The following is a 26,444-nucleotide window of genomic DNA, read 5'->3' as shown; positions in this document are numbered from 1 at the left end:
ATTTTAAAATTTTATTGAAGGGTTTGTATCTGACCTAAGTCTAATATAAATATAACAATGTTCCAGATTTGGACTATGTACACCACTCGCTTCACTTTATATCAGATATGTGAACATTTTTGGGTAATGTTGCAATGAGCGTGAGATGTCAGATATTGTGAAAAAATATTGGGATGTGCCGAATTTAAAGAAAATCAAGCATTTATTTCCAATTTTATGCGAATAATTTTTAATTCAAATGTTAACCTTTTGTGGGGAAGATATCAGAAGGAGTAGGCCGATATCTACCACCTTCACGCCAGATCTTGCGTTGATATATGTATATTGGGATGTGCCGAGTTTGAAGAGAATCGGATTATTACTTCGGTAATTCAAATTACTTTGGTAATTCAAAATTTTTACCCGTTGTGGGGAGGTACTAGAAGGGGTATCTCTTCTTCAGGATGTCCAAATTAGAAGACATTCGGACTATTTGTTCGCATTTTATAAGAGTTATAGTTATTCAAAATTTTGAAAATTTGGCGGAATGCCGATATTATTTTCTCACCTGACCGTGGACTGATACAATTATTAGGACTGGCAATATTTGCACAAAATCGAATGTTACTTTCTTGTTCTATAGGGTAAATTATATTATGTGCAAATGTTGACCTTTAGAGGGGAATGTAGCAGAAGGAGTGGTCCGATATTGCCCTTCTCCGAACTTGATCTAAGCTTGATAATGATTCGTATGCACGAGCCAAACCGTCAAAAGAGATCTAGAGTCTAAAACCGTTATTTGGAAGAGTCATACTTTGTCCGTATCAAATTGTACAGGGTGAGATAAAAAAACTGCAACATACTTCAGACTGCTGTCATTTCTAAGCCACTCGTCCGACAGATGTTAAAATTATTCCAGTGAAAGCTCATTATATTATTTACAAGCGTACAAATCCATTTTGGTGAGAATTTTCCAGAAAGAAAGTTATTCGTGAGGGTGATTTCTTTATATTTGGCCGGAAAACCAGAAGTGGCTATCGTTAGAGCACTCCAGCATTTAAATGTGAATAAATCTTTTGTGTCTCGTACCATCGCTCGTTACCGTGATAATGGTAGAGTTGCCCGACGTCAAGGAAATGGACGGAAGAAAACAGCAACATCAGCAGAAATGGTTCGAAAAGTAAACAAGCGACTTGATCGAAACCCGCGTCGCAGTGGCCGAAAAATGGCTCGTGAGCTGAACATATCGCAATATTCCATTCGGCAAATATTGAAAGATGAGCTCGGGGTAAAGCTATTGAAATTGAAATTTCAAAAAGTGCAAGAGGAAGAAAATTGACACAAAAGAGCCAAGAGTTGCTTCGCTTGGCCGAAAGTGGAGAACTGCCGAATTTGGTTATCTCCGATGAGAAAACGTTTGTTGTCTAGCAGTTTGTAAACAAACAAAATGATCGTGTTTACTTGCCAAAGAGGTCAGCTGAAAATGTGCACCTTCGGCTTGCCACCAGAACTCAAGCGCCGGCCATGGTGATGGTTTGAACCGCCATAACAGCCGATGGTCGCTCTCTGCTAGTATTAATCGACCGTGGCATCAGAATAAATGTCGGCACGCAAACATTTTGGCCGCAGACCTTGGCCATTCCAACAGGACTCCACCATCGCACACAGCACGCGCCACCCAAGAATGGTTACAAAATGAGGTTCCTCGCTTCATTTCCAGCGCACAATGGCCACCAAAATCTCCAGATACCAATCCGTTGGACTATTATGTCTGTGTATATTTTGCAGTAATAAATACCAAAGTGGCGATCACCTCAAGCAAGCGCTTCGCTGGCAATGGGCCAAAATGACGCAGAGCAACATTCGAGCAGCGTGGGCTGTTTCATTGGCCATTTGAAGGCCATAGTTCGTGCCAAAGGGGACCAATTCGAACAAATCTAAACTTATTCTAAAATTTGATGCTATTTTCGACTTTTTCATATTCAATAACAGTTTTTAAACCAGTAAAGAAAGTCTTAAAGTCGGGTGGGGCCGACTTTATGATACCCTACACCACTTTGCTAATTTAGTAGAGATCTGGATAACAATTAAAAGTACATACACGCTATGATTATAATTTAAAGTTCAAAGGACTGAATATGGCGAAACATTTGTATCTTTTAATTTCGGACTTGTATTACAATCTGATAAAGATATATATGGGAGCTATATCCAAATCGGAACCGATCTCGATAAAATTTGGCAAAGATATTTTTGATATATTTCCCTGAATATCGTCGTTACGGAGTGCATATTACAGCTGTGGGTAACAAATATAACAAATCGGATGAAGAGTATATATGGGATATATCTGAACCGATCTTCACCAAATTTGACATACTAGCTTCTAGACTCAATTCGGTCGTAAGTGTCAAATTCCATTCCATTTGGACAAATATTACACATTTGGTGCACAATAAAAGGTAAATCGGACGAAGTTATATATGGGAGCTATATTTAAATCTGAACCGATCTCGATCAAATTAAGCAAATGCATTTCTGAGTTGTATTTGATATATTCCCCAAAATATTGTTGTTACAGAGTGCATGTTACGGCTGCGGAGGACAAAAAATAAAAAATCGGATGAACAATATATATGGGAGCTATAACTATATCTGAACCGATTTCGATCAAATTTGGCATACTTTTTTTCAGGCCTAATCTGGTTGTATGTGCGAAATTCCATACCATTCGGCCTGATATTACACGTTTGGTGCACAATAAAAAGCAAATCGGACGAAGATATATATGGGAGCTATATCTAAATTTTGACCGATTATCTCCAATTTCAATAGGGTTCGTCCTTGGGCCAAACAAATGATTTGTGCAAAATTTCATATGGATAGGACAACAAATGCGAACTGTACCTTGTTTACAAAAATACATGAACAGACGGACGGACGGACATGCATAAATCGACTCAGAATGTGATTCTATGCAGATCATCAAAAGGAACTATGGGTCTATATCGTTTCCTTTTGCCTGTTACAAAAAATGCACAAAGATATAATACCTTGACTACCTTGTGGTGTAGGGTATAAAAAATTGACTGATACGTTTTAACTTGTACTTCGTAACAAGCATTAAGCTAAAAATACAATATCTATAGCATACTTTAAGGTCCATATAAAATGACATTTATGAAAAAATCTATGTTCGCAGAAACAATTAAAAAAAGTCAATGCAACCCGAATACGACTTCGAGTTTTTTTGATTTTTCTTATACCTTAAGTCGGTTATTAGAAAGTCGACCCATTTATGCCTTATGCCACATCCAGCCATTAGGACACATGACGCCCTATGCTTTCCTCAATTTGACTTTGTTTTGGACAAAATGCATATTCATATGATGTCCATGTATTACATATTCTAAAAGTATATTCAAATTAGTTTCAAACTTATTTGCTTCGGCTTCAATTTGACAAGGTAATTTGCAAAGCCAAACTTGACAACAATTTCCACAATATTTTACACAAAAATGGAATTACGTTACGTTACGTTTTTCCTTGTTTGCCGTACAAAGTAACTTTTTGACGCACACAGATACACAAGACACACACACATGGATATTGCGCAACACATGCAGGCAGGAAGGTAAGTTATGATGTGCGTGATATAGAATCCAAAAGAGAATGCAATGAACTTTAGAAAAAAAAATTGTTGTTATTGTTGTTAACAACAAACAGAATATACTATATAAAGGATGACTACAACAACACAAAAACAACAACAAAATCTAGCAGGAAAAACGTAAAAATGTGTACGGAAGTATATTTTTAGTTGCAAGGTAAAGTAAATTTAAAACCAACGCACGGAGATACACACATAAATATAAAATGGGAATGGTGCAAATGAAGTTAACATGGGGACAGAGAGAGAGAGAGAGAGAGAGAGAGAGAGAGAGAGAGAGGGAGACACGCGTGTGTGCAATAGAATTTAGAGTCGTTGTAACGGAATTAGTTGTTGGTATAGGAATTTGTTAGGACTAATGTGGGTAAATGTTTTTGCTCTAGTTAAAATCTTGGATTAAAGGGGAGGCGGTGCATACGCCCCTGTTTTTTTCGTTCTCATTCTATGCATTCTTATCACAATCTCACAGAAACACTATTTGATATGTTACAACTATTTTTACAGTGTGAGATAAAAAAATTGCAACAAAGTCAAACGTCATAATTTTTACATTTTTTTTCAAATTTTATTGAATGAAAGCAAAAAAGTCGGAAATAGCATCAAAATTTAGAATAAATTTAGATTTGTTCGAATCGGTCACCTTTGGCACGAATGGCCAATGAAACCGTCACTCGATGCCCGAATGTTGCTCTGCGGTATTTTGGCCCATTCCCGGCGAAGTGGTATTTTGGTATTTTTTAATGCCAACCTTGCTTTTACTCCAGACACAATAGTCCAACGGATTGATATCCGGAGATTCTGGTGGCCATTGTGCGCTGGAAATGAAGCGAGGAACCTCATTTTGTTACCATTCTTGGGTGGCGAGTGCTAAGACCTGTTGGAATGTCCAAGGTCTGCGGCCAAAATGTTTGCGTGCCCAAGGCTTTAATACACCCTCCAGAATATTTTCGTGATAATATTCGGCATTTGTTCTGATGCCACGTCGATTCATACGAGCAGAGAGCGACCATCGGCTGTTATGGCGGCCCACGCCATCACCATGGCCGGCGCATGAGTTCTGGTGGCCAACCGAAGGTGCACATATTCAGCTGACCTCTTTGGCAAATAAACACGATCATTTGCTTTTTGTTTACAAACTGCTGGACAACGAATATTTTCTCATCGAAGAAAACCAAATTCGGCAGTTCACCGCTTTCGGCCAAGCGAAGTAACTCTGTAGCTCTTTTGAGTCTATTTTCTTTCTACTGCGGTGCAAGTTCTTGCACTTTTTGGAATTTCAATGGCTTTATCCCGAGCTCATTTTTCAATGTTTGCCGAATAGAATATTGCGACTTGTTCAGCCCACGAGCCATTTTTGTCGGCCACTGCGACGCCGGTTTCGATCAAGTCACTTCTTTATTTTGCGGACCATTTCTGCAGATGTTGCTGTTTTCTTCGGTCCACTTCCTTGACGTCGGGCTACGATATCAGTATTACGGTAACGAGCGATGGTATGAGACACAAAAGATTTATTCTCATTTAAATGCTGGAGTGATCTAACGATAGCCACTTCTGGTTTTTCGGCCAAATATAAAGAAATCACACTATCACGCTTGAATTCCATCACGAATAACTTTTTTTTCTGGAAAATGCTCACCAAAAATGCTTTTGTACGCTTGTAAACAATATAATGAGCTGTCACTGGAATAATTTTAACAGCTGTCGAACGAGTGGCTTAGAAATGACAGCAGTCTAAAGTTGGTTGCAGTTTTTTCATCTCACCCTGTATCTGAACTTCGTTCTTTTTAATGAACATTTCCATTCGGATCAACTAAAAGAAGACAGCTCAATTGTGAAACATGCAATCTTTCGCATTGACGTTTGCTGCAATCATAAAAAATTGCATAAATTCACTGAATTCTAAATCACTTGGGTAACCATAAATGGATTAAATTCATTTGAACTCAGGACTGGGGAACAAGTGGAAAAATAAGATTTGAAAAAAAAAAATTGAAAAATCACTATAGCATGATTTTAAAATTCAAAACAAAATCAAAATTATTTTCAAATATCGATATTTATAATTATTGTAGTTTGTTTTCAATTCATGTGTGCTTTTAATGTATATTTTGTAATAAAACTGTTTTGAAGGCGCGGAAACATAATTGAGCAAATTTGAAACTAAAGAAGCTGTAAATTGTCGTTATATATAAACGCGTATGTCATTTGTCATCCAGACTGTTATTGAAAAAAAAAATTTGCAGCCATTCGGGTCAAAACATTTTCAGAAAAGTTTGTAAATACTCAAACATTCGTTGCTAGCTAACAAATATTCTTGGAAAGATGGAATATCAATAAAGGAATCAAGAGCAAGTCCACAATACTTAAATTCGAATAGTGATGGAAAATTTTGGTAAGTTTTTATATCTATTTTTTAATGCTTAGAGAATGTTGTATAGTGGTGTTTTCTGATATGAAAGCAAATTGTAATCGACGGCCGTGTAAAAAAGGTCAAGTTCAAAATTTGTAGCTGCTACCTAAGCTGACTGTCGACAAAGTGTTATAAAAAGAAAAAAAAGATACATATAAGTTGTATCTCTAGCGCTCTCTAAGCGCCAAAACAAATAATTTGTCCGATTCTTGAAGTTTTGAAAAAGACCCATAAAACGATGTACAAGGAAATGATTTTCGAAACAATTTTTGAAGGGACAAAAATGTAAAAAAAAAAAAAATAATTTTCCATGCAAAAAGTTTAAAAAATTCGAAATAGTAAAAATCTCCCTCGACAAGTGTCCTCGGCTCCATAACATGTTTTTGATTTGATTTTTAAATTTTACAATTATTGAAATGTTCTTAAAAATCCTAGATTTTGTTGAATGTCCTTGTAGCAACTATTCATAAACAAGTAAAAAGGCAGATAAGTTCGGCAGCCGAACCATTTCGAAAACTACCACTTAAATGAAAACCGTCATATGGGGGCTATACGAAGACGTGGACCTGCACACGAACTTTTTTTGCCATATGTACACATTGGGATCGTCCAGTACGAAAATTGAAACTATTCCGGTGAATAATGTTGCTGAAATAATCAAAATACCGAATATCGGGAGGTACCGTTATATGGGGACCATTCGAAGACTTGGTGGACCTGCATAAACTAATTTTTGTCATGGGCTGTAGTACCCATTATGAACTTGAAATATGAAATTTGAAATAATTCCGGTCGCTAAAATCATGAAAATACCGAATATCGGGAGGTACCGTTATATGGGGGCTATACGAAAACGTGGACAGACATGGCCTACTGGTAAACTATGCATGTATGCAAAATTTTAGCCTTCTATCTCAATTCGTTCGAAAGATAGCGTGATTGCAACAGACACGGAAAGACAGATGAACTTCGCTAGATCCAGAATATATATACTTTGTAGGGTCTATTATGAATATTCCGAGGAGTTACACACGGAATGACAAAGTTAATATACCCTTCATGGAATGGTGGTGGGTATAAAAAAGTCCACAATTTTTTCAATGAAGACCGTCTAACTTCTTTATACCCTTAGCCATATGGATGGAGAGGGTATATATCATTTGATACGGCCAAAACGTGTCTCATCGAAATAGTGGGTTTAGACCCTAGGACTCTTCGGACCTAATCCTTTTCAGGACATTTTGAAATCGATCTAGCGATGTAAGTCCGCCCTTTCGTTTGGCTGATGCACACGATTACTCTCGGTGGTACTTAGATCGATTTTTGGAGATGTGCAATATCGGTCCACTCCTTCTGGTACCTCCGGCACAAAAGGTCAATATTTTGCAGCACAGAAAGAGAGAGGATAATCTGATTTTGCTCCAACTTTGCAAATCCTAATATTTGCATCAGTGCTAGGTCGAAAATGGACAATATCGGTTCACTTCATCAAGTACCTTCCCTCAAAGGGTCAAAATTTTGAATAATTATAACTTTTATAAAATATTTTTATTGCCCCAAGATCTGGTGTGAAGATGGAATATATCGGTCCACTACTTTTGGTATCTTCCTCACAAAGGGTCATGAGGCTCATAAAACACGGAATTAACAATCGATTCTATTCAGATCTCAATATTTCCATCAACACAAGGTCTGTTATAAAGATGATAGAAAAAAGGTCAACATTTTGAATAACCAAAACGGTTATAAAATACGAAATAAGCATCCGGTTCTCCACATATTTCACACACCACAATAGTTTTATTAACCCAAGGTCTGGTCGCTCCACTTCTTTTGGTCCCTCCCCCCACAAAGGTTCAAAATTTTAAGTATCCGTGAAGCTCAGAAAACGCGAAATTAGCATCCGATACCATTCGGACTTTGCACGTCTCAATATTTTCATCAACACAAAATCTGTTATAAACATGGTAGAGATCTAACCATTCCTTGTGGTACCTCACCCACAAACGGTTAGAGTTTTGAATAGCCAGAAGGATTTTAAAATCCCAAATGTTCTTTCAACTATTCTTTTCATATTCCGCACATCCCATTATTTCTACTAACACAAGATCTCCTGTGGAGATGGGATGTAACGGTACACCCAACACACCACCAATGGTTCGAAAAGTAAAGAAGCGACTTGATCGAAACTCGCGTCGCAGTGGCCGAAAAATGGCTTGGCATATAGCTCGGGGTAAAGCCATTAAAATTCCAAAAAGTGCAAGAACTTACACCGCAACAGAAAGAAAATAGACTCAAGAGAGCTAAGGAGTTGCTTTGCTTGGCCGAAAGTGGTAAACTTCCGAATTTGGTTTTCTCCGATGAGAAAACATTCGTTGTCCAGCCGGGCATGGTGATTGTGTGGGCCGCCATAACAGCCGATGGTCGCTACCCGCTCGTATTAATTGAACGTGGCATCAGAATAAATTCCGAATATTATCGCGAAAATATTCCGCAGGGTGTATTAAAGCCTTGGGCACGCAAACATTTTGGCCTCAGACCTGTGACATTCCAACAGGACTCAACATCATCGCACTCAGCACGCGGCATCCAAGAATGGTTAAAAAATAAGGTTCCTCGCTTTATTTACAGCGCACAATGATCACCAAAATATCCGGATACCAATCTGTTGGACTATTGTGCCTAGAGTATTTTGGAAAGCAAGGTTGGCACTACAAAATACCAAAGTGCCGATCACCTCAAGCAAGCGCTTCGCCGGGAATGGGCCAAAATACATTCGGGCAGCGTGTGTTTTATTGGCCGTTTGAAGGCCATAATTCGTGCCAAAGGTGACCGATTCGAACAAATCTAAGCTTATTCTAAAATTTGATGCTATTTCCGAATTTTTTTCCTGTCATTCAACAAAATTAAAAAAAAATGCAAAAATTATGGCGTTTGACTTAGTTTCAATTTTTTTTTCGCTTTCTGTGCAGTAAAAGTTTTTTTTTTGAAAATTTCGACCTTTTGTGGGAGAGGTACCAGAAGGAGTGGACAGATATTGTCTAACTCCAAACTCGATCTAATTTTGATAATAATATTATGATGTACCAAGTTTGGACCAAATCGGATACTCCCTTCAGCCAGTCAGACAGACAGACGGGCGGACGGACTGGCGGACGGACTCCACATTTTCTGAAACGAATTTGGTTCAAAGAGACCTAGGCTCTAAAACCGTTATTTCGATAGGGCACGTTTTGACAGTATCAAATGATATATACCCCCTCTAGCCATATGGCTGAGGGTATCAAAATCGACGACTCTCGGCCAAGATTTTTCCCCAAAATATGCCATAAAAACTTTACGGCCGTGGTGATAGTTTGAGCCACTAATAAAATCGTTTTTTTCCCTCCTTGAGAATTGATATCCATTTTGTGATTCCCATCAAGGTTTCTCGGCAATGTGTCATCTGTTAATTAAATGACTCACAACAAATCTATTAAATTTGTCTTTGTCAAATTTTGTCATGTTGTACATTTATTGTTGTACATTTATTGTTGTAGGTCTTTCTCTGTAGATTCTTATGATTGACGTCAAACAAATTGGTTGAATGTGAATGCGGTTATTTGTCGTTTTATTGTTTTTTTTTTGTTGTTTGCGAATTACCGCAATTTCTTAACATGTGTCGGGGTGTGAGTGCCGCCGCAATATTTTCATATTGTTTATTGTTTTAGTTTATTTTACTGCAGTAATTTGTTTGTAATTGTTTTTCGTTTTGCGACTGAAAATGTATTTTTTCAATTGCCAAAGTCCTTATCACGCTAAAGAGCAACTTCTTCTTTATCAGCGGTTTTATTGCTGCAGGAAAATAGATTTTTGTTTTGAATTTACACCCTATTTAAACGTCGGAGTGAAGTTGAAATTCCAAAACCCACTCCCCCCCAATTATTTAGCCATTAGGATCGGCGAATGAAATTTGCCCGCCTGCAAATGACTGCAGTGTGCAATTAGTATTTTCGCTCATTTGTCCCTATAATTAAATATAGGTATTAGCAATTTTATTGTAATTTATTTTACAAAAATTAGCATAACATTATCGCAAAATTAAATGCGAAATAAAAACAATGGCTTGACTTCAATTAGTCGAGCTGACAAAGGGAATTAGTTTAATGAACCCAAAAATAGGCAACACAAATTACGAGTATTCTCAATCGTCCCCTACCAAAGTGTTTTTGTAACACCACATGATATCGTAGTGTTCGACGTACTTTGTTTGTCGGTGACACGAATTCGATTATAAATGTTATGACATAAATGTTACAAACAACCGGCAAAAAGTTAGGTAAAAGTGTGACGACGATGGAGCGGGAAAATGCGGTGTAGCGGTGTAATCAGTTAAGTAAAATGACAAGCGGCAGGGGAGTCCCTATGGTTTACTATAAAAATAAATTTCGAACTTCAATTTGGAGTCAATTAGGTTTTCTATGAGAAGACCTCATGGTCTTCTGTGAGAAGACCCTTTGTTCTTCTATGAGAAGAGCTCTCTTGGTATCCTATGATAAGAGCTCTCTTGGTTTCCTATGATAAGATTCTTGGTCTTCTATTAGAAGACCTCTTAGTCTTCTATGAGAAACCTATTCACCTTCTATGAGCAAACCTTTTGGTCTTCTATGAGAAGACCCTCATGGTCTTCTAATAGAAGACCCTCATGGTCTTCTATGAGAAGACCCTCATGGTTTTCTATGAGAAGACCCTGATGGTTTCTATGAGAAGACCCTCACGGTCTTCTAAGAGAAGACCCTCATGGTTTTCTATGAGAAGACCCTGATGGTTTTCTATGAGAAGACCCTCACGGTCTTCTAAGAGAAGACCCTGATGGTTTTCTATGAGAAGACCCTCACGGTCTTCTAAGAGAAGACCCTCATGGTCTTCTAAGAGAAGACCCTCATGGTCTTCTAAGAGAAGACCCTCATGGTCTTCTATGAGAAGACCATCTGCTCTTCTATTAGAAGACCATCTGCTCTTCTATTAGAAGACCATCTGCTCTTCTATTAGAAGACCTTCATGCTCTTCTATGAAAAGACCATCTGCTCTTCTATGAAAAGACCATCTGCTCTTCTATGAGAAGACCGTCTGCTCTTCTATGAGAAGACCGTCTGCTCTACTATGAGAAGACCGTCTGCTCTTCTATGAGAAGACCGTCTGCTCTTCTATGAGAAGACCGTCTGCTCTTCTATGAGAAGACCGTCTGCTCTTCTATGAGAAGACCGTCTGCTCTTCTATGAGAAGACCGTCTGCTCTTCTATGAGAAGACCGTCTGCTCTTCTATGAGAAGACCGTCTGCTCTTCTATGAGAAGACCGTCTGCTCTTCTATGAGAAGACCGTCTGCTCTTCTATGAGAAGACCGTCTGCTCTTCTATGAGAAGACCGTCTGCTCTTCTATGAGAAGACCGTCTGCTCTTCTATGAGAAGACCGTCTGCTCTTCTATGAGAAGACCATCTGCTCTTCTATGAGAAGACCGTCTGCTCTTCTATGAGAAGACCATCTGCTCTTCTATGAGAAGACCGTCTGCTCTTCTATGAGAAGACCGTCTGCTCTTCTATGAGAAGACCGTCTGCTCTTCTATGAGAAGACCATCTGCTCTTCTATGAGAAGACCATCTGCTCTTCTATGAGAAGACCATCTGCTCTTCTATGAGAAGACCATCTGCTCTTCTATGAGAAGACCATCTGCTCTTCTATGAGAAGACCATCTGCTCTTCTATGAGAAGACCATCTGCTCTTCTATGAGAAGACCATCTGCTCTTCTATGAGAAGACCATCTGCTCTTCTATGAGAAGACCATCTGCTCTTCTATGAGAAGACCATCTGCTCTTCTATGAGAAGACCATCTGCTCTTCTATGAGAAGACCATCTGCTCTTCTATGAGAAGACCATCTGCTCTTCTATGAGAAGAGCATCTGCTCTTCTATGAGAAGACCATCTGCTCTTCTATGAGAAGACCATCTGCTCTTCTATGAGAAGACCATCTGCTCTTCTATGAGAAGACCATCTGCTCTTCTATGAGAAGACCATCTGCTCTTCTATGAGAAGACCATCTCCTCTTCTATGAGAAGATCATCTGCTCTTCTATGAGAAGAGCTTTTGGCCTTCTATGAGAAGACCTTTTGGTCTTCTATGAGAAGACCTCTTCTGCTCTTTTATGAGAAAACCTCTCGTAGTCTTCTATGAGAAAACCTCTTTTGGTCTTCTATGAGAAGAGAGGTCTTCTCATAGAAGACCAAAAGAGGTCTTCTGAGGGAAGACATCGTAGTTTTCTATGAGTTGACCTCTTCGCCTTCTATGAAAAGACCTATTCGTCTTTTATGAAAAGAGCTCTTCGACTTCCATAAGGAGACCTTTTCGTCTTCTATGAGAAGACCTCTTCGTCTTCTATGAAAAAACCTCTTGGTCTTATATGAGAAGACCTTTTGGTCGTCCATGAGAAGACCCTTTGGTCTTCTATAACAAGACCCTTGGTCTTCTATGAGATGACCCTTTGGTCTTCTATGAAAACAACCTTTGGTCATCTATTAGAAAACCTTTTGCTCTTCTATGAGAAAACCCTTTACTCTTCCCGTGAAGAAGATATTAGGTTATTTTATGAACAGATTTCCATCTATTCTTTGAAAAGACTTTCTGCTCTTTCTGAAGTTCTGAATTTTCGCTCCCCATTTGAAAACAAGTTAGTGTTAATAAGTGAGCATGACACAGCAATGTTGATTTAAAGGTATTTTTTTTTGGTTTGACCCCTCAGGCCCACTTTCCATTAACTGAATTTTGGCAGAATGGTTATAGATGTTGATTTGGGCCAGAACAAAAAAAATAAACAATTTATTTTCACGAAAATTAACAACTACAAAAAAGCGTCTACCAAACAAACTTCTACAACTCCCAACAAATGTCTAACGCGATGAAAGAGCTCGTGAAGTGGATAACAATGGAAGTCAACAAATCAAATGTCAGTTAGTTAAGGTGCGCTGGTTGGCAGCAGGTAGCCGCATTTACAAAAAAATATCAAATCAAAGTCAATCCTCAAAAACTCAAAGTTGGAGTTGATATCGAATGGAAAAGAAACGAAGAACCGAAAATATTTAATTAAAATCAGATTTTGTGGCAATGGAGTTGTTGCTGCCGTTGAAATATTCGCATTGAATTGTAATTGTGAAATAATGCATAAAAAGTAGATTCCCCAAATTGTGTGGTGATAGATATCCTTTCACATATATTTTTGCGGAGACAAAAAAGAGAATCCGATTCGTGTATGGGGTAATTGAAGTGTTGTTATTTTTGTTCGTAACGATGGTGAAATAAAAAAAAAGAAAACTGTGAAAGGATGATCTCATTTAAATTCGATAAATGTTTAGTAAAAGGAGTGATTGTGTGTGGCAGTGGATTTATGTTTCCCCAATTGCAAAAGGGGGGCTTTAATTGCAGAGCTGAAAATACAAAGGAAAATTGCGTTTACACTAGGATTGCATCAGAGGCTTCCCCATTATTATCATTGAAATTATTGATTTTCCACTTCAGTGTGTCATGTGATGAAGTGGGTGGATGATGATTCGCATTATACGCATTTGGGGTTAATGGTAATGGTATCTTATGTATCACACTCCATCTGATCTCATATCCATCAATTACTGGGAATTTGAATACCCTACGGCAAATAATTAAAATTGTGATATCCTTTGGTATTTGGTTTGAATTTGGAATTCAGAAAATCCTGGTGCACAAATTAACTCTGGAAAAGTTCAAAGTTAGTACAGGGTTGTCCATATTCGACGGACCCATCTGGCAACGCCATAACTTTTGACAGAGATGTCACATGGCTTAATGACATACCGCGTTTGAAGCGTCAGTCCAAGAACGAAAAATTTTCGACAGGTAAGGCTCTTTCTAATCCGAAGAGGCCATATAAAAGTCGACCAAGGCGATCGGCCGAGAATATCGCTGCCGTACGAGCCAGTGTTGAGAGGTCCCCAAGAACATCCCAAAAACGCTGTTCTTAGCAGTTGGGCATGGCTCGGTCCACTTTACAACGGATTATTCGCATTGATTTGCATTTGTTCCCGTACAAAATTCAATTGACGCAAAGAATGCGGACAAGCCTTGTCGATTGTAATGGGCTTAAAGAGTCATGGGTCCGCCGAATATGGGCAACCCTGTACAGTTGTTTTTGAAACTGATATCGAGTTCGAAGGAAGATGGTCCATTCTTTTGGACTGCCCCTCTCTCAAAAGCTCTTTATTCTCGAAAAATATTATAAATCTCTTATGAAGCACAAGGAATATAGGGTTTGGTTGGAAAATAATATTTCAATCACACTTAAGCCAGGTGAGAAAATGGGCAGCATGGGCTAACTCTCTCTCTCTATCTCTCTCTTGTACCTACCCCATCAGAAATCAGAAATTCCAGAAATCAGAAATTCCATACTATTCTCAGTATTGAAAATTTTGACCCTTTATAAGTGAGGTACCAGAAGGGGTGCGCAGATATATATCATCTTAACAACAGATCTTGTGTTAGAAACAATTTTTGTATGTGTGAAATTTGAAGAGAGTTGGATGCTTATTTCGTTTCTTTGAGCATTTTGTTGTTCACAATCTTGAACCCTGTGTGGGGGAGGTACCAGAAGGGGTTCGCAGATATATATAATCTTCACAATAGATCTTGCGTTAGCAAAAATGTGTGACATTTGAAGAGGGTTGGATGCTTATTTCGCTTTCTTTGAGCGTTTTGTTGTTCAAAATCTTGAACCCTATGTGGGGGAGGTACCAGAAGAAATGGTCCGATCTCTACCATCTTTATAACAGATCTGGTATTGATGGAAATATTGAGATGTGCCAAGTCTAAGTGGAATCGGATGTTAATTTCTCGTTTTATGAGTAAAATGGGTATTCAAAATTTCGACCTTTTGTGGGGAGGTACCAGAAGGAGTGGACAGATATATTACATCTTAATACCCGATCTTGGGTTATTACAAATATTGAATGTGTGTAATTTGAAGTCAATCGGATTCTTACATCACATTTTATAAGAGTTACGATTATTCAAAATGTTGACCTTTTGTGGGGGAGGTACTTGATGAAGTGGACCCCTGACCTAGCACTGATGAAAAAATTTGGTTGCAAAGTTGGAGCAAAATCGCATTAACTTTTCTTTTTCTGTATAGCAAAGTATTTTTTTTGTTAATTTCGACCTTCTTTGGTTTAGGTACCAGAAGAAGTGGGCCGAGTTTGACAATACCAAGTACCAAGTTTGAAACAAATCTGATACTCTCTTCGAGAGTTATGGTGCGCACCACCCAGACAGACAGACACACGGACGGACATCGTTAGAATGACTCCAAATGTCCTGAAACGGATTTGGCCCAAAGAGAACTAGGATTTAAAACCGTTAATTCGATGAGGTACGTATCAATGATATATACCCTCTCTAGCCAAATGGCTGAGGTTATAAAAAAATTCCAGTTACCACCTACCGACAGAAAATCGTGAATTTTTAAAGAAATTTTTGGCTTAGCCAAATCGTAAGGCATTTTCTTAATGGGTCTCTAATAGCGGAGGTTTTTAGCTGTTTGATGGAATTTGATCTTGGATTATTTTAAGGAAAATATTCAAGAATATTCTCATTAAAAATCATATTTTTTTAAGTTGCTGTTGATAAAAATCATTTTAAGAACACCCTGTCCGAAAATCAGGAAAGTTTTTAATAAAAACAATTCCAAGGACCTAATGACAACAATTTGGAATTTTTAAAGAAAATATTTGTCATTAGTTTTTTTTAAGGCATCTTTTTAAGGACCTCCTGATACAAATTTGTGAATTTTAATCCCCTTGATTAAATTTCTTAGGCGTTTTTAAGAACAAAAATATGTGACCCCTGATAATTAATTGTCTAAGAAATTTTTTGCCAAGAACTGACTGAGCGAAAGTAGTGGGATTTTTTATTTTTTTTCAAAGACCCTCTGATTGATTTTTAAGACAACTTTTTTAAGGATCTTCTGATCGACAGTCGTCTTTTCTTTGTTTCCCACACTTTTTTAAGGTAATCTTAACGGGAAGTCATGCATTTTTTAAGAATTTTTATCAGGCACTTCGAACGAAAATCATTTTTGCCACGACCTTATGTTGTTCGAAAATCGTAATTTAAATAAAAATTTCCTGACGGAATTTGTGGATTTTCCAAGGAACTCCTGAACGAAAATCTAAGATCCTTTAGGAAGAGTAGATTTTTTTTTGTGAATACATTTTATTCAAGGTTGCTTTTAATAAACTTCTTTTAAAGCTCCTAGTCAAAAGTCCTGGACTTTTGAACGTATATCAAGATTTTTTAGAAATAAAAAATGTCAAGGACATCCTTTCCAATTATTTTCTTTTTTTAACTTAAAATTGTAGATTTTTTTCAAGGACCTCTTGATTGATTTTCAAAAAAGGATATCCTGACAGAAAAAAGATTTTTTACATTTTATTCATTTGGAGCATCTTTTGATAACATTTTTAAAGAGATTGCGACTGAAAATCGCAAATAAAAACAAGTAAAAAAGATGTAATTTCGGTCGGGCCGAACTTTAAATACCCCCCAGCATTTGGAACGAATTTGGCAATTTAAAAAAAAAAAATGAAATCCGTTAAAATTTCTTTTAAAATTTTAAAAATATCGAATGTAGCTGTTATATTACCTGCATAGGGAACTTTTGTCATAAGCTATTACAATATTCAAATGCGAAACGAAAAAAAAAATATGTTTATAATGTAGCTAAAATCATAAAATACCGAATATAGGGAGGTACCATGGGGGTTATACCAAAACGTGGACCTGCATTTTTCTGTCATAGGCTGTAGTATCCATTACGAACTTCTAATACCAAATTTGAAACAATTCCGGTGAATATTGTCGTATAATCATCAACATACCGAACATCGGGAGGTACTGTTATATGGGGGCTATACGAAGACGTTGACCTGCACAGACAGTTTTCTGTCATAGGCTGTAGTATCCATTACGAACTTCAGGTGCCAAATTTGAAACAATTCCGGTGAATAATTTTTCTAAAATCATCAAAATACCGAATATCGGGAGGGCCTATGCGAAACGTGGATCTACATGGCCCATTTTCAATACCAAAAGTCCTGCAGGCATAATATACATTTGAGTAAAATTTTATCAATCTATTTCATTTCGTTGCGAAGCTAGAGTGATTTCCACAGACGGATTGACGGACGGACATCGCTAAATCGACATAGAATTTTATGCTGATCAAGAATATATATACCTTGTGGGGTCTTAAATGTATATTTTGAGGTGTTTCAAACGGAATGACAAACTTAATATACCCTCCATACTATGGTGGAGGGTATAAAAAATCAAAGATCTCCAGATCGAAACAGGGGATTATTTTTGTTTCAAGGACCTATTGAATAATATTCAAGATTTTGTAATTTTTTACGACTTTCTAAACGAAAATCATAGGCTGGAAATGATTCCAATTCCTGTACGGCATCGGAGGATCTGTACCAGTTCAAGGGCCTCCGGACCGAAAACCGGTAATTTTTTAAGAACAAATTTTCAAGGACCTCTTGAACGATATTGTTATACCCTCCACCATACCATGAAGGATATATTAACGTCATTTCCGTTAGTTACTCCTCGAAATGCTCATGCCAGGCCCAACAAAGTTCTTGATCAGCGTAAAATTCAAAGCCGATTTAGCGATGTCTTTCCGTCGTTTACAATTTTGCACACATGTGTATGTTGTCAGTAGACAGGATACCTCTAAGTATTCGGTATTTTGTTTAGGGACATTATATTCCGGAATTGTTTCAAATGTCGTATTGCAAGATCTTAATGAGTACTACAATCTATTAATAAAAAATTTCTTATGCAGGTCCACTTTTTCGCATAGTCCCCATATAACGATATCTCCTGATATTCGGTATTTTAATGATCTTAGCGACATTACTCACCGGGCATGTTTCAAATTTCGTATTTGAAGTTCGTAATGAGTACTACAGGCTATGATAGAAAAATGTTTATGCAGGTCCACGGCTTGTATAGCCTCCATATAGCTGTATTTTCCCAATATTCGGTATTTTGTTGATTTTATCGACATGACAAAAATTACATATGCAGGTCCGCGCCTTCGTACAGCTCCTATATAACGGTCTCTCCCAATATTCAGTATTTTTATGGTATTAGAGACATTATAGACCGGAATTGTTTCCAATTTCGTATTTGAAGTTTGTAATGGATATTTCAACGGAAAATTGTATATAGGTCCACGTCTTCGTATACCTCACATACAACGGTACCTCCCTTCTTCGGTATTTTGATGATATTAGCGACATTATTCAACGGAATTGTTTTAAATTTCGTATTTCAAGGTCCTAATGTGTACTAAAGCCTAAACGACATAGTTTACAACTTGCTCGTCTTCCAAGTCTGATGGTGTAGGGTATCAAGGAACCAATTTCCATAGATATATATTTAACAAGTAAGCAAAGGCTATAGTGGTGCGGGGCCGACCATGTGATACCCTACAACACTACAATATGTTGGAAGCACCTTTATGTCCAAATCATCATCCAAGTCATCCAAAATGCTAGACTTCTTCCCTGTCCTTAACTCTCTTCTCAGGCAAAATTCCGTCTCGATTGGTTTTAATTGTGTGATCAGGAAAATTTTTCTGTTTTTGGTTCATTTGAACCCCTAAATATTTTGCGATCATCATAAAAAGGTTCCACTGTATTGTTAAATTTAGACAAATCTTCTCTAAGATATTTGGTTATATTCGTCAACGAAATCAGCATAAAAAGACAGAAGTTCGCCTTTTGTGTATTTTGGATTTCGACTGTAAGTTATTTTCAGCGTTTCGGTAGAATGGTAATATTGGTATTTTTTCATACAAAAGTAGTGGTCCATTCAACCCGCTGTCCTAAACTCTAACTTCATGCAAGATTTCGTGTACTGTGTACTTCGATATTTACTTGTGACCTTTATAACGGCTGCAAAATCAGGAACATTTTTAGTTGTTGGTCAATTTCAACCCCTAAATATATTGCGGACATTTTTAAAAACAACAGGCCTAGCCCTTCTGAGCCTAACCCTACCCATGTGAAAATTTTCGCGAAGATCGGACGATAATTACAATCTGCATATAATAACCCCAACCTGTGTTGTAAGGTGAAAAAATATTACAAAATGTATACTTCAATGCAAGATACATATATACTTTCCTGTATGGGAAACCAATATTTCGAGGTGTTACATAATTTTTGGCCCAATCAAACTTATAATACCCCCAACACATAGTGTTGTAGGGTATAAAAATTTCACTTAATTGTTGATATGCACTTCATCATCAACCATATGTGTCCCCTTGTATGTATGGGATGGGTTCAAATGGAGTGTGGTCTAACCACTGCCACTTTCGATTGCCATCAACACCACTTCTTTTTTGTTTCGTTATTTTTGTGTGTGTTTATAGTTCGTTGCATAAATGGATTGATTACTGGTTAAAAAAAGAAATAAAAGAAAAAACTGAAACACCATTGAATAGCTGCTGCCGCTGATGAGTGTTGTCTGTGTTGGTTTGAAGCGGTTCGCTTACTTGCCAGCTATTAATCCGCAATATTGATTGCAAAACGTGATTATAAGTTCAAAAGCTGCGGGAAAATGCTCTATATGTGTATGTGTGAGTGTGTGTGTGTAACATATAGTTGCGGGTTTTTTGTTTTACATCCTCGTTGAAGGCCATCACGAAAAAAAAACACACAAAAGAAAAAAAAAATAAAAACGGAAAGAGTTAAAAAAAAATATTCAGAATTCTTCTTTTGGTGAGCATTGCTAAAAGTTATGCAGCAGTTAAAAAAAATAGTGTTTTTTTTTGTGTACAACTCGTTCTTTATTATACAATAATTTTATGTCGGTCGCTCGTTGTTTGGTCGTAGTGGTGGTGGCGGTGGTGTTGGTTTCTACTGCTGCTGCTGCTGCTTCTGTATTTATGCAGTAGTGCCAGCCATCCAGCGTTTTGCATAAAAACAAACCGCGTTGTGTGCTGCAACAACAACAAATCCTCGCCGAGTTGCCTGCGTGAGCCCCAACAATAAAGATAATTATGGATTATGCCCTCATTTTAACAGATTATACCAGTGGTAAGTACCAACTCTGACTGACAGCCTGGCTGGCCCGGCTTGGCAAAAGATAAAATTAGACATTTTACGCAAAAACAAATAACCAGAATGTAATTATCAGCCGCACAAAATAGTATTTATATAAAAACTTTAAGCATGATTAATGTAATAAGAGGGTGCGGTAAGATTTTAGGTAAAATGTAGCTAGGTGAAGAGAATGAAGAAAATCGAAAAATAAACAAGTAAAAAAGCAGTAATTTCGGCTGGGCCGAACTTTGAATAACCTCCACCATTTGAAACGAATTAAAAAATTTTCAAAAAAATAAAATCGATTAAAAATTCAGTTAAAATCTTTAAAATACCTAATATCGGAAGGTGCCGATATATGGGGGATATACGATATTGTGGACCTATATAGACAAATCTATTGCCTGGAGGAAAAGTACTCACAAAGAACTCCTTTTGTAGATTTTCAGACAATTCCGTTGAAAAATGTGGCTAAAATCGTAAAAATACCTCGTGGACTTATATAGATAATTATCTTACAGGGGATAAAGTACTCACAAGGAACTCTTTGTGTGGAATTTCAGACAATACCATTGGAAAATGTGGCTAAAATCATCAAAATACCGAATATCGGGGAGTACCGTTATATGGGGGATATACGATATCGTGGACCTGTATAGACAATTCTCTCTCAGGGGGTAAAGTACTCACAAGGAACTCTTTGTGTGGAATTTCAGACAATACAATTGGAAAATGTGGCTAAAATCATCAAAATACTGAATATCGGGTGGTACCGCTATATGGGGGATATACGATATCGTAAACCTATAAAGAGAATTCTCTGTCTGGGGGTAAAGTGGTCACAAAGAACTCCAGATAATTCCATTAAAAAATGTGGCTAAAATCATCAAAATACCGAATATCGGGGGGTACCACTTATGGGGGCTATACGATATCGTGGACCTATATAGACAATTCTCTTTCAGGGGGTAAAGCACTCAGAAGGGACTCCTTGTGTGGAATTTCAGATAATTCCATTAAAAAATGTGGCTAAAATCATCAAAATACCGAATATCGGGGGGTACCGTTATATGAGGGCTATACGATATCGTGGACCGATATAGCCCATCTTCGAACTTGACCTGCCTGCAGACCCTCCATACTATGTATGGTGGAGGGTATAAGAAAGAAGTCCTGGAAAAATGTAATTTTTAAACCCTCAGTCATATGTCTACAGAGGCTATACAGGGTGTGATAAAAAAACTGGAACAAAGTCAAAAGCCATAATTTTTACATTTTTTTCAAAGTTTTATTGAAATAAAATTGTAGAATAAGTTTAGATTTATTCGAATTGGTCACCGTTGGCAAGAACTACGGCCTTCAAACGGCCAATGTCACATTCACACGCTGCCCGAATGTTGCTCTGCGGTATTTTGACCCATTCCCGGCGAAGCGCTCGCTTGAGGTGACCGACACTTTGGTATTTTTTGTAATGCCTAACTTGCTTTCCAAAATACTCCAGACACAATAGTCCAATGGATTGGTATCCGCAGATTTTGGTGGCCATTGTGCGCTGGAAATTAAGCGAGAAACCTCATTTTGTTACTATTCTTCGGTGGCGCGTGCTGTGTGCGATGGGGCTGAGTCCTGTTGGAATGTCCAGAGTCTGCGGCCAAAATGTTTGCGTGCCCAAGGCTTTAATACACCCTCCAGGATATTTTCACGATAACATTCGGTATTTATTCTGATGCCACGGTCGATTAATACGACCGGAGAGCGACCTTGGGCGACCTTGGGCTGTTATCACCATGGCCGGCGCTTGAGTTCTGGTGGCCAACCGAAGGTGCAAATTTTCACCTGACCTCTTTGGCAAGTAAACACGATCATTTGCTTTTTGTTTACAAACTGCTGGACAACGAATGTTTTCTCATCGGAGAAAATCAAATTCGACAGTTCACCACTTTCGGTCAAGCGATGCAACTCTTTAGCTCTTTTGAGTCTATTTTCTTTCTTTTGCGCTGTAACTTCCTGCACTTGGAATTTCAATGGCTTTACCCTGAGGTCATTTTTCAATATTTGACGAATGGAATATTGCGATATGTTCAGCTCACGAGCCATTTTTCGGCCATTCTGCGACGCAACATTCTGCTGATGTTGCTGTTTTCTTCCGTGCACTTCCTTGACGTCGGGCTACGCTACCATTATCACGGTAACCCTGTATATCATTTCAAACGGCCAAAACGTGCTTCATTGAAGTAACGCTTTTAAACCCCAGGTGTTTTTGGACAAAATCCGTTTCAGGACATTTGAAGTCGATCTAGTCCAATATGTCTCAATCTATATAACATATAAACTACAAGACCCATGTTGACATTTTTGATCACCCAACCCACCACTACCTACCACCTGTTGTTGTTGTTCTTGTCATTGTTGAATTATACAAAATTGACGACAGCTGAAATGTTTTCTGTCTAAGCAATTGCATACCGTCATTTGTCTTATCTACAAAGTACACCATGTGGTATACATACCTACATATTATTTTGAGCCATAAATAGGTACATATTATTTTATGTACGTTTATGAGGCGTATAATGTATGTACGCCTTTTTTTTTTAAGCTAGCCACCGACAACATCAAGAACTGAAAAACATATGTATTTTGGCAAAATAAATTAAACGCCAAAATATTAAACAAATCTTGTAATTATTCAAAATGACATCGCACTACCTTTCTACCGCATGAGAAGCAGCAGCAGCGCCGGCAACGGCAAATCTTTAAAAACATCTAAATTACTGATGTTCGGTTGGGCTTGACGACGTTGTCATTTGAAATTTGTTGTCGCCTTCTTTTTTTTGTTTGATTTTCCTTAGATTATTTAAAGGTGATAAAATATTTATATCGAAACAAATGTTGTTGGGGAAGGAAAATTTGCAAAACTTTAATTAATTTGTAAGGAAAATTTTGAAAAACCTTTTTTTTAGCAAAAATCGAAAACGCTATGCAGATTAATTGTTCACACTACTATGGGATATAATTTGGATAAAAACGACTAGTTTTTCCAAATCAAAGTAAGTTACTTTTGCAAAAAAAAAAAAAAAAAAAAAAACAAGTAAGCAATGGCTATAGACGTGCGGGGCCGACCATGTGATACCCTACCACACTACAATATGTTCGAAGTCCACTCATATCCAAATCCATTTTGGAAGATTTCGTTTTTGAAATAATGTCAAAGAGCCCTGCCCAGAGGTTACCCTTAGTTTTTTGGCCCGGAGAATTTGGCAAAAGTTGTGAAAGTTGTGGTCCATTTTACAGCTAAATGTAATCCAATGGACATCCAAAATGCTAGAATTCTTCCCTGTCCTTAACTCTCTTCCGATGCGAAATTCCGTGTAGATTAGTTTCAATTGTGGCCTATAGAGCGACTACAAAATTAGAAAAAATTAAACTTTTTTAGTCCATTTGCACCTCTAAATGTGCATTTTAAGAACAATAGGCTTTAATTCTGGCCCCAATCATACCCCCATGCAAAATTTCGTGAGGATCGGACGATATAATTACGATATGCATATAATATCCTGAAAACGTAGTGTTGGAGGGTGTAAAAATTTAGAAAATTTACAATTCAAAATTGTAAGTCAAATTGAAAAAATCGCATGCGATAAAAATTATGACAGAAATTGAAAAAAATCGACAAAAGATATTCACTTTTTTATTCGTATATTTTTCCGCGATGTTCTTAGATTTTATCGATTTCTGGCAAGAGACCATTCCGAATTGATGGGAATTGTGAAAATCGGCCCAGCGGTTCTTGATTTATAAGCAGAATAAATAAGATCAATTCTTTTAGTTATATATTGTACCTATTTTTCTATATATCCGATTTCGTGGCTATTAGCCTCACTGTTGAAAATATTCGCGGTTTGGTGGAAATTTTCATATTTTCTTATATAAAAGTTAGGGTCTATTTTACCCGCTAATTATTGTCCGATGGACGGACAAATTGGTAGGTTTCTGCCCACTCCCAAACTCTAACTCTATGTAAATTTTCGTGTCGATTGGTTCATAATTGTAACCTATAGAGCAACTGCAAAATCAGGAAATTTTTCTGTTTTTGGTCCATTTCAACCCCTAGATATCGTGCGATCATCTCCAAAAACAATAGGGTTCTATTCTGACCATAACCCCACCTCTATTTTTAATTTCGTGAGGATCGGTTCATAATTGCGACCTGTCGCTTGATTACAAATTAACATGGACAGACGGACGGACATACATAGCTGGATCGACTCAGCTCGGCGAGCTAGGAAGATCCATATATACTTTCCTATATGGGAAACCAATATTTCGAGGTGTTACATAATTTTTGGCCCAATCAAACTTATAATACCCCCAACACATAGTGTTGTAGGGTATAAAGATTGAGGAGTTTATCAGGAAATCCTTTTTTTTGGGAAATGCATGATTCCTTGGAATCCATGAAACCATTTCCTTAGAAAATCCACGATTCTTGAAAGTCATTGAAACTATTATCTCAAAAAATCCACGATTTTCGCAATCTATAATGTTCAAAGTTCTTTAAAACAGGTTAAAAAGTATCAGTCAGTTTAGTTTAGACAGATGTATACCCTCATCCAATGTTCGAGTTTTCAAATTGTTGGCTTTTTACGGAGTAGGTTGTGAAGGAATGGGGGCCAATATTGGCCCATTTTGTATCGGACCTAAATAAATATGAGATATGCGATAATCTTTAGAAAATGTACAAGGTACAGGATATAGTCGACCGAAGTATTAAATTTTGATGCTCTATCTAATGCATATAAACATATTGGTATGGGCGAAATTACAAGAAAATCGAACATTTATATCCAATTCAAATTATAAATTTCCATATTTATCTCAGGGTTCTGGTTAAAAGAGATATATTTAGATATAGCAAGTTGTAAAGAAAAGCTGATTTGTTTTGCAAGTTATGGCAAATAAAATTAGTGTAAATTGTGACCCTCTGTGAGTGAGGTATCAGAATGGGTTAGCAGATATATATCATCTACACAACAGATCTTGTATTGCAAAAATGTTTGGATGTGTGAAATTTTATTTTCTTCCTAAGCGTTTTGTTTTTCAAAATATTGAACCCTATTTGGGGGGAGGTTCGAGATGAAATGGTCCGATGGGGTGCATGAAATTTAAAAAGAACCTGATGCTTATTTCGGATTTTATGAATGTTTGGTTAATCAAAACTTTAGCCCTCTGTGGGGGAGGTTCCAAAAGAAATGGTCCGATCTCTACCATCTTTATAACAGATCTTCTGTTGATGGAAATATTGAGATGTACAAAGTCTGAAGGCAGTTAAATGTTAATTTCGCGTCTTATGAGCATCATAGATACTCAATATTTTGAGCCCTTGTGGGGGAGGTACCAAAAGGAGTGGACCGATATATCCCATCTTCACAACAGATCTCATTTTTGTAGAAATGATGGGATGTATGCAATTTAAAAAGAAGCTGATGCTTATTTCGGATTTTATAAACGTTTTGGTTAGTCAAAACTTTGGCCCTTTGTGGGGAAGGTACCAAAAGGAATTGGTCCGATCTCTATCATCTTTAAAACAGATCTTCTGTTGATGGAAATATTGAGATGTACCAAGTTTGAATTAAAACGAGTATTAATTTCGCGTTTTATGAGCTTAATGGATACTCAAAATTTCGACCCTTTGTGTGGGAGGTACAGAAAGAGTGGATCGATATATTTCATCATTATCTTGTGTTTATAAAAATATTGGTATGTGTGAAATGTGAAGACAATCGAACTGATAAATCACATTTTATAAGAGTTGTAATTATTGAAAATTTTGAACCTTTGTGGGAGAGGTACTCGATGGAGTGGACCGATATTGTCAATTTTCGCACATGACCTAGCACTTACGAAAATATTAGGATTTACAAAGTTGGAACAAAATCGGATTATCCTTTCTCGTTCTGTGAAAATTTCGACCTTTTGTGTGGGAGGTACCACCAGAAGGAGTGGACCGATATATTCCATCTGAATACCAGATCTTGGGTTTATAAAAATATTAGGATGTGTGAAATTTGAAGACAATCGGATGCTTACATTACATTTAATAAGAGTTTATGGGGGGGGGGGGGGGTACTTGATGGGGCGAACCGGTATTGTCCATCTTCGCACCTGACCTAGCACTGTCGCAAATATTAGGATTTGCAAATTTGGAGC

General features: G+C 37.4%; 2 protein-coding genes across 3 annotated transcripts in view; one reads left to right on the top strand and one right to left on the bottom strand.

The window, feature by feature from the left end:
• The window catches only part of LOC101895346 (glutamine-dependent NAD(+) synthetase), a 198,991-nt gene that overhangs the window by 16,671 nt on the left and 155,876 nt on the right, over positions 1-26,444 (bottom strand). The gene's annotated exons all lie outside the window — the stretch shown is intronic.
• LOC101891509 (cytosolic carboxypeptidase Nna1) overlaps positions 5,743-26,444 on the top strand; it is a 239,347-nt gene continuing 218,645 nt past the window's right edge. The window contains exon 1 of one of the 2 annotated variants that reach the window (XM_059122097.1): positions 5,743-6,041. In XM_059122097.1, the coding sequence (XP_058978080.1) occupies positions 6,029-6,041 (13 nt within the window). In that variant the 5' untranslated portion in view covers positions 5,743-6,028. Of the gene's footprint in view, positions 6,042-19,986; positions 20,229-26,444 lie in introns of those variants that run through there. The other variant, XM_059122095.1, reaches the window with a different exon arrangement.

The sequence above is a fragment of the Musca domestica genome, unplaced genomic scaffold, assembly GCF_030504385.1.
Source record: "Musca domestica strain aabys unplaced genomic scaffold, Musca_domestica.polishedcontigs.V.1.1 2, whole genome shotgun sequence".
NCBI lineage: Eukaryota > Metazoa > Arthropoda > Insecta > Diptera > Muscidae > Musca > Musca domestica.
Note: the sequence above shows the minus strand (reverse complement) of the source record. Positions and strands in the feature narration are given on the sequence as shown.